At 45.8% G+C, this 9,370-nt stretch overlaps 1 protein-coding gene across 1 annotated transcript in view; it reads left to right on the forward strand.

Moving 5' to 3' along the window:
• The first annotated feature begins 258 nt into the window (after positions 1-258).
• Positions 259-9,370, forward strand: part of LOC123019758 (vomeronasal type-2 receptor 26-like) — a 13,297-nt gene continuing 4,185 nt past the window's right edge. Inside the window, exons 1-3 of the mRNA XM_044422816.1 lie at positions 259-319; positions 475-640; positions 2,590-2,881. Coding sequence (XP_044278751.1) covers positions 259-319; positions 475-640; positions 2,590-2,881 — 519 coding nt within the window. The remainder of the gene's footprint in view (positions 320-474; positions 641-2,589; positions 2,882-9,370) is intronic.

Raw genomic sequence — 9,370 nt, forward strand, 5'->3', positions numbered from 1 at the left:
CTCTGACAGAGGTCTGGCCAAGCTCCCATTTCCCACATCCTCTGCTTACAACAGCTGCAGACTCTTCAAAGAGGTGTTTTTCTCCCTCTGTGCCCCTGTGCCCCTGTGCCCTGAGACACGCAATGGGTGCTGCAGCCGAAGGGTTCTCTCTACTGTTGGATGATCAAAAACTGAGTGATTTTGTTGATTCCGCCCAACACTCCTGGGGCCTTCTTGAGATTGCTTTAGAGACAAATAATGGCAATGCCAGGAGACACGATGCCTTGTGTCTCAGAGTCCGTACCAGCAGTACTCTTGAAGGCCTGGAGTGAGACTCAGGGTAGGCAGAGAGATGCATCCCCTTTGGCTCAGATGTGAGTGCATCTGTGGGATTGCAGGGTCTGAGATTTCTGGTTGAGCTGGGCCTGCAGGTGAGAAGAGCAGGCACATGGGGCATGCTCCTGCTGCTTCTGCTTCTTCTGCTGCCGCCTGCAGTTTCTGAGATGCAGAAGACAAATTGTCCTCAGAATATGATTGAAGAAGGAGCATATAACTATTACCAGCGAGGAGACTACATGATCAGTGGTGTTGTTTGTTCACAGCTTTTTCAGGATCAGCCACTCTATGCTTTTTATGAATCACCAGCCAAGAGGAGGGAGAGGTAAGTCACGATGCTCACATGCTCGCCAACTGGCACTCCAGTTCTGCCCATCTCCATTAGGCAGCCCATAGTTCTGATTCCCAAGGTCACCCCCTCAGAATTTCTGCTCTGTATGTTGCTCCTCTTGCACTTTCTAAAGGAAAATAGGATGAATGCTGACCAGCAGTCTTGCATGTGTCTGGCCACTGCTTGCACGGTTTCAGTGATAGGGAGAAACATCTGATTGGCTCATCTTACATGACAGAATCCAGGATGAAGCCAAGTGGACTTTTCCTTGGAGTTGCCCAAATCAGTGCTCCCATCGCATGGCTCCCCTACTACCCCTGCAGCACTGCCAATAGTGCTGCAACAAATGAGTTGGAAGTCTCTGTGTTTCAGCTCTTCTCAATGAAGTAGAATGAAAACCATTGTGGACCATCTGTTAAGGAGTCAGGGAGGATGAAGGCCAGCCAAGCATCCTTGGCAGGAGGATAGGGATGTTTCCTTCAAGTATTTCCACTTGGCATCTTGGGGAGGAGAGGAGGTCTCACTTCCCAAGTCCTTCCCTGACATACCCAGATGGAAAATATCAGCCAGACAAATGTTCCATCTCTGGCCCTTTCATGTGAATGGGAAAATCAAATACTTCTGATGGAGAGAAAATGAATGAATGGGCTTGTGAGAATTCAAGGTGCAAAGTAGTTTCTATGACTCCTTAAGGGATTGTGGCACATCACCAGTTGGGACTTCTCATCTAGCCTTCAGCATCCCAAGAAGACATGAATATAAGGATGGCCATGATGCACCTGACCAATGATCCATCTAGACCATCATTTGATGTACACAGTAGCCAAAAGGATGTCAGTGGGAATGACAAACCAGGATGGAGAGCAATAAAATCTCTCCAGTTGCAATTGCAGCATGCGGTGTCTGTATGATCCTGCCTTTGATAGGGATGTGTGAGCAATCCCTCTGTGGGTGAAAATCCATCACATTCCTTGGGCTTGGCTCCCTGGAGGTTGGCTCACCTTGCTGCAGCCGATTCCAAGTTGCTGGTGACTGCCCAGCACTTGTGAGGAGCTCTCCAAGAAGCGGGCCACACACCTTGAGCAAGTATTGCCCCCTCTCAGAGCAAGAGCAGTTGCCCTTTGAGTGGCTGCAACTGCTGTCAAACAAGGCAGGTGGGGAAATTACTGGAATGTGGCTCCTGTGACTGCTGACTGCATCCCCCTCACAGGCCAGGAATGGCTCCCATTTGCCCTGTCATAACTGCTGAGGAAGGTTGCATAAGTGGTGGTCTGCAAGATTTCACAGACTTCTCAGATCAGCATACATTGGAAGACAAGTCTGAGCAAAAGAGGAAGCCTGCAAATGCGAGGCAGATGGATTCTGTGCAGTTTCATTCCATCCCTGACCTTTGATAAAAAGAGCCATCAGAAATCGCTGTCTCCTCCAGGGGTTTCTCCTGTTAAAGTCATCAAAGTTACTGGCCCAGACAGCAGTTCATATGAAAATTTTTGGAATTCCCCCTGCAGAATCTGTGCCCTTCCGCTCGTGCTCGGCCCAGCTCTGCAAAGTAAGTTGAGTCCAGATGAGATTGGTTGACTACACATCCCCATTGGCTGCCTCCACTGTCAGTGGTGGGCATGGAAGAAGTGCTCTGATTATGCAGCTAGTGGAACTCTATTCCTATGGAACATCCTGCAAATGATGCATGTGCTCAGCAGCAACCTCAGCTCTGGGTTGATGTGAATAGATATTGAACCTGGGAAGCCAAACCAGGGAATGCAATGGATTTTCTGCACAACACAGATTTCCTTTGCATCCCAAGCCATGACTGCAGCAGTTGCAAGTGAATACCATCATTCATCTGTGTGCCATCTGAAGGAATCCATCTGTTTATGCATTCCGAAACTCCTCTGAATCTTCTTCATAAAATAAGCCCAGATCCTATAATTCTTACATTGCAGTTTCCTACTTCTGAAGTACTGGCACGTGTTGTCCTTCCTGCTTTCCATTCATGAGATCAACGAGAATCCCAGGCTCTTACCCAACATCAGTTTGGGCTATGACATCTATGAGAGCCATTTTGATGCCAGGACAGCATCCTATGCCATGCTGGGCATACTTGCTGTTGGGGAAAGCCACCTTCCCAACTTCCGCTGTGGGAAGAAGAACCACCTGCTGGCCATTCTTGAAGGAACCGAATCAGACATCTCCACTCTTATTCCAGCCATGTCGGGCATCTACAAGATTCCTCAGGTAGGACTGTGGAGGGGAAGGGAGGCCAGCTCCACCCAAATCCAGCTAGCACTGGCTCAGCTCACCCTTTCCAAAAGCACCATTGCCCACTGAAGAAATATGTCTGCTGAGGGTGCTTCAGGTGGGAATTGGTGCTTTGAAATGGAAAGCAGTTGCAAGCAGACAAAGGTGCCATTGGAATTCAGGAATCCAGCAAAACATTTTTTGAAAGGATACCACCATTTCAACTTGTTCCATACAAATTAGCAGAGGTGTGAAAAGCACGTAGCAAGGGCACAAGTGGCATCATGCAGAATTAAAAGCTGCAGCGTAAAGTCAAAATACTTAAGTCCTCATACAGGATGACAATGTAAAAAATAACTTGGTGACAATGTCCAAAGGGAAAAACCTGAGTATGGAAAAACTGCAAAGCTAAACTTTGGCAAAAACATTTGAAAATATTGATTGATTGATTGATTGATTGATTGATTGATTTACAGTTTTATATACCACCCACTACAAGTGTCTTGCGATGGTTTTATGATTAAAGCATCACAAAATAAAATCGAGCGCAGCATCCGAAATTTCTGGTAAATAAAATCCATCCTAGATCCTATTAAACCTTTAAACACACTCTCCCCAAAGAAATATAGCATTGCAAGTGTGGAGATGATCCTTGGAATGTTTTGTCCCTCCCTTCTTCTTCAACTTCCACTTTCTCTTCCTTGTGATGGGCCTTTGCTTAGAGATTTCATGTTCTGAGGATTCTGATGTTCATCCTAAAGACAAAAGAATGAAAACTAGTGGGCTTTTCCTTTCTTCTTTAGATCAGTTACGGCTTGGTTAACCGTGCTCTGGAGGATCACACTCAGTTCCCATTCATCTACCGATTGGCCCCAAAGGAAGAGATCGTATGCTTGGGCATTGTCCAGCTAGCTTTGAGTTTTGGTTGGACATGGATCGGAATCTTTGCCCCAGACACTGAAAGTGGCGAAAAATTTGTGAGGTCAGTTATCCCATTGATGATCAGACATGGACTCTGCATTGCCTTCACAAAAAGGCTACCACAAAATAACATACTTGGAATGTCCCATCATGTGTATGCTACGTGGGGACAAGTGAATGTAGCTGTTCTCTATGCAGGCTCTTTCTACGGCTGTGCTCCAATATTCGAGATGCATAGGATACTTGGAAGTGAACAAATTGGAGGCAAGTTCTGGATCACCACCAGTGTGCAAGACTTTAATGCGTACTTAATGTCCAGTCCTGATTCCTTTCAGGCTCTCCATGGGTCTTTGTCCTTCATCATGAGGACTTCCCAAAAGAGAAGACTTGACCATCACATTCCCGTTTCCCATGCTACACACAAGTTTTGGCAGAATGCTTTCCATTGTTTCTACTCAGAGCATGCTTTTTCCTTGAAAAGTTGGTCAAGCTACAGACAGAAGGAGAACCTGGAGATGCTGCCCCAGGAGGAGCTGGAAAGAGTCTTTTCTCAAGACAGCTTCACTAATTACAATGTTGTCCAAATGGTAGCCAGTGCCTTAAATGCTGCATCTTCATCCCAATCCAAGCAGATATTGATGGCTGGAAGAGGAGAAAGCCTGCACAGGCAGAAGCTGCAGCCCTGGCAGGTATTCCCTTTCCTCCTGTGGTATCACAGCAACTGGCAAAAGATTTGGGGTTGCGTTGAGCTAGCATGCATGACAGGGCATCTGCTTGCCTCTGGAATGTCAATTCAGAAGTGGTTATTGATCCTACTCCTCTGCCTTTGCTAAACCCACAAAGTGCTACCTGGGCTTGTATTCAGTAATATTCTGGCAGCATTTGCATTTTCCTCTGAACACCTCAGAATTCTGTGTCTTGTTTTCTGACATTTCTTGCCACATCCTTTTGCTTTCTTTGTTGATGTCGTCAGAGGCAATCCAGAAGTCTGCTGCCAGCATCCATTCCAATGGTTTCCACTTAATGAGCTCACAAAAGTCTTGCAGTGATATTCTGACCAGTGTCCTCCTGATGAGTTCCCATAGTGCCAATTACCAAAAGGGCATGGGTGTGACAAACATGCTCTTACATAAAGCATTGGTACTACACAAGGGTACTACCATTTTTTAAAAAAAACTTTTCTAGACTGCATAAATTTCAGTAAATGCTACCTCATTGCTCATAACTCATAACCTTAAGATCTGCAGGAGATGCCTTGCTTGGGAAACCCTCCTTGAAGGAGGTATGGAAGGTGTCTACCTGAAGAAGGGCCTTCTCTGCATTTTTGCCCAGACTATAGAATGCACTCCCCCCAAAAGGTCCACCTGGTGCTGGCTTTATGCTCCTTCCAGCACCAGGTAAAGACATTTTTATTCAGCCATCATTTTAATAATTAAGGTTTTTAGATGTTTTCATATTGTTTTTCCACAGTCACATTGTCTGTTCTTTTTCCTCCCTTCTTTAATTTCTCTAGTTTTATGAAGTGTTGTTTTATACTGATCTAATATCTACTGTTTTTAATTATTGCATTATTGTAATATTTTAAATCATCGTGAGCTGTCCTGAGCTGTTCATTGGAAAGGATGGGATATAAATGTTTGGTTTAAAAAAACAAAAACAAAAAAACCTTTTTGCCCAGGTTCTTGAGAAGGTGTTGTCAGGCCATTTTCAGGCAATGTGAAGGATGCCCATGGTCCCCTGATGGATGACCCTTCGAGCGAATGTGGGTGGGCTTGACTCAGTTTTTTCTTCCTGCTCTGTCTTTCCACTTTGTTATACTCCTCCCTGGTGTATAACAGCTTCAGTTTTGGGATTGCTGGGCCAGCTTCAGTTTTGGGATGCTGTGGGTACTGCATTTCAGTGCTTCTGCTTCAACCTCTAGACATGTTTTTAGAAAGAGTGTAGAGAGATCAGGGTGCAGCAGATTAACCCTCTCCCATTCAGTCCCATAAAGCATGTTGTTCACAATTGTCTTTTGAATCAGTAGCTTACATGTTGCCAGTGTCAGGATGGGCCCTGGATCAAAGGACTGGCAACATGCTGATGAGATGCGTCTCTAGGTCCCTGAAAACTCTTTTTGATTTGTGGTGATGGCAGTCTGTGACCAGTGCATGGACTCAGTAATGCAGTAGAAGAGGGTCAGTAGAGGATATTTGAATTCTGCGTAAGCCTTGACCCTCCTTCCAGGCATTGAAGTCTGAAGAGACATCCACACACGTGGAAAATCCCCTTGGCAAACACCAGAAGAAGACACTTTACTGCCACTATTCCCACTCCATGATTGATATGGTTACATCTTTCCAGGCTGGCATGAACTATTGGAGAAATCCTGCCACCATGTTCATGAGTCTTTTCTTTCTCATTTCTTTCTAGTACTGTGTACATTTGTGCATTGCTTTGACCTTGACTGATCATTGCTCTGATCAAGTATTCTTGGTGTAAAGTAGGTTCTGAATTGTAGAGAAAATAAGCAGGAATTGTGAATGCTTACACAACCAAAGTATCATGAAACTGCCTGCTGGATCAAAGACTCAGGGAAGATGTTTACCCAGTTGTTTGAGACAAGTCCAGCTTGTGACACTACTGGAGGAGTTCCAAGCATCTTTCTGCCATGCTGACACAGTTTTCCCATGGTTGCTTCTTGGCGCCTGAGGAAGAGGAATTTGGACTCTCCCTGCTGAGAAGTTGGTTGACTGCCACTTCAGAGACGTCCAACTGGAGAAGAGGCCAATCTTCACAGGAGTTCTGTGTAGGCCTGTGAATTTAGGGCCCACTCCCCACCCCACAAAATGCCTCATTATGCCAAGATAGCACTGGCTATTGGGCAGTTGATGATGTTACATCTTCACCATTTATGTTATTTCTGCTTTTGTCTATGTGATGTGCCATCAAGTCATCTCTGCCTCATGTCACCCTGTGACCAAAAGCCCTCCACAATGTGCTGTCCAGGACTGCTCCATTTAGTTGTTCCACATTAAAGGCTGTGGCTTCCTTAACATATTCAGTCCATCTCATATTTGGACTTCCCTTTCATCTTCTGTTTTCAACTCTCCCTTTCATCTGGATTGTCTTTTCCAGGGAGTTCTGCCTTCTCATGAAGTGTCTGAAGAGTCCAACAGTAGAGGGGTGAGAAGGAGACATGAAGACCACCAGAATAATAAGGGTTGTATATTGGCTGGTCTTCAGTGGTGAATCTCATTCTCAGGGAAACCCCTCTCATACACCACTGGTGGCTCTGGTAGCATGACCTGCCTAAGGGCAATAACCCCCAAAGTAGGGCCTCTAGATAGCTGTAAGTTTTCCTTTCTTCAGCCACAACCAGGTTGGTTGGGAACAGGAATCTGGGAGATACCTGGAGGGACTTGGTTGCAATGCAGGGTTTCTGTGAAAGGGGAAGGTCTCTGCATGATATCATTGATCCTGCTTATCAGGAAAATACTAAGGGAGAAAAAAGAAGATCTAAGAAGATGTCTTACCTGGGAAATCTGAGTGCAGAGAAAATGCACATATCCTACTGTACATGGCAGATTAGAAGTTGGAGCAAAGATGGATAAAATATTGAACATCCTTTCAACCTGAAGAGCCCTAGCACTATGACGTGGCATGCAGTTCTAGTAAATGGATAGATGGATGAATTGATTGATTGATGGATTGATTGATTGATTAATGAAATTAATACGTATTCTCTACCATTCTAGTTCCACAATTTCTTAAGAGGAATCTGGCATTCTAACACTTCCATTGATGGGCAGTATTTGGGCAAGCATGGACAGCTGGAAGCCTACTTTGATATTGTGAATTGGGTGCTTTTTCCCAATCGTACGCCTGGAATAGTGACCATTGGAAGTTGGATGAGAGGGGGATTCCCAGGGGGAAAACTCAGCATCAACCCAGGTGCCATTGTGTGGCCCAGGCATTTTAACAAGGTGGGGAAGATAATTTCTGTCCTATTATTGCATGTGGATCAGTAATGATCTATTAATCTGTGAGGCAATACATATAAGACCTCCGCTGTCATTCATTGTTCCCCTACCTTGGGAAAGAAGTACCTCACAAATCGTGGAACTTGAGCTTGTGCACATTTATACAGAATCATCATACCAAGGGAATCACCTCACTGCAGCAGAGGCAGGGGATCATCTGCTCTGGTTTGGGGATTGCTGCCCTGGTTTAAGGATTGTTGTTCTGGCTTCTCAATGCACAGGAGATGGCATGCTGAAAGCCCTGCAGTGGCACTCCCTGTCTAATCCACACTGCCTGGTAGCTCAGCACTCAGCACCCTCTAAAGTGTACCCAGATCAGCCAACAGCTACTCCATGCAGTGAGTTGAACATTTAGCTGCAAAAGGAGGAAACATGGAAAGTTCACTTGGAATGACGCAGCGAGATGAGGATGGATGAGGTGAAAGGTCATGGAGAGGCATGGCCTGTCATGGTATTTTGCAAATGTCCAAGGGTGGAGCTGTCAACTGTTTTAGTTCCACACAGCCAAGCTTACTCCAACTTTGGTCTCTCTGGCCATTTGATTGGAGATGCTGCAGAGCTCCTTCTTGCCTCCATGGAGATTCACCACAGGCACTGACCTGCTCTGGTGGTCACTGGGAGATTTAGACGGAGGTGCCCCTGGAACTTTGAGAACAGCCAGCTCCATTTCTTCCCAGAGAGAAGAACCCAGGGAAAACAGGCTTCTTCGGAAGCTGTGTCTGGGTGCATTGAATCATGACAAGCCACAGATTGCATGACTTTCTAGTCTGGGGGCACAGGAATGGGGGAGCCTGTGTGCTCCCAATGGCCTTCCTTTCCCTTTGACAGAAGAGGACAGAAGAGGTGCTTCTGGATATATCATAGGCAGCAGAGGACAAAGTGACTTCTGAGGATTGGAGCAAGAGGCTGCATCTGGGGTGGGGGGTGGTATGTAAGATTCTTTGAACCCTTGAGGGACAGCCTGGCCTATGTTCTCCTTGAATGGGAACCTCAAGTCTATAGTAATGCCAAGCCCCCTATGTGGGGTTACCTTGACACAAAAGCTGTGGTTGTTGTGTGATGTATCAAGGAAGATGCTGAATGGGGCTCCTAGCGGCTGACAAAGCAAGCAGACACTTTTCTTGAGACAGATTAACACACAAATTGCATGTTCACAAATCTTAGAATCATAGTGGGGGAAGGGGCCAAGTAGGCCATCAGGTCCAACCTCCTGCTGGTGCAGGACAGCAAGTTACAACATCCTACTCACATGACATATGAGTAGCATGTGAAATTCATCCAGTGTGGGAGAGCTAGCTGCCTTACTGGTCCCACTGTAATTTTGCTGAAAGAAGAATTTTCTGATATGCAGCCTGATTTTTTTCATCCTGAGTCCACTGTTCCAGCTCCTACACAATGGGGTGAGCAAGAAGAGATATTGACCTTCCTGTCTGTGATACCCTTTCAAGTATGTGCGGGAGGCTGTCCTATCTCCCCTCTGTCTTCTCTTATCATGGCTAAAGTAGTCCAGTTTCCTCAGTCACTCCTCATAGGGCTTTGTTTC

Source organism: Varanus komodoensis, unplaced genomic scaffold (assembly GCF_004798865.1).
Source record: "Varanus komodoensis strain SLA01 unplaced genomic scaffold, ASM479886v1 scaffold136, whole genome shotgun sequence".
In the NCBI taxonomy this organism is placed as follows: Eukaryota; Metazoa; Chordata; class Lepidosauria; order Squamata; family Varanidae; genus Varanus; species Varanus komodoensis.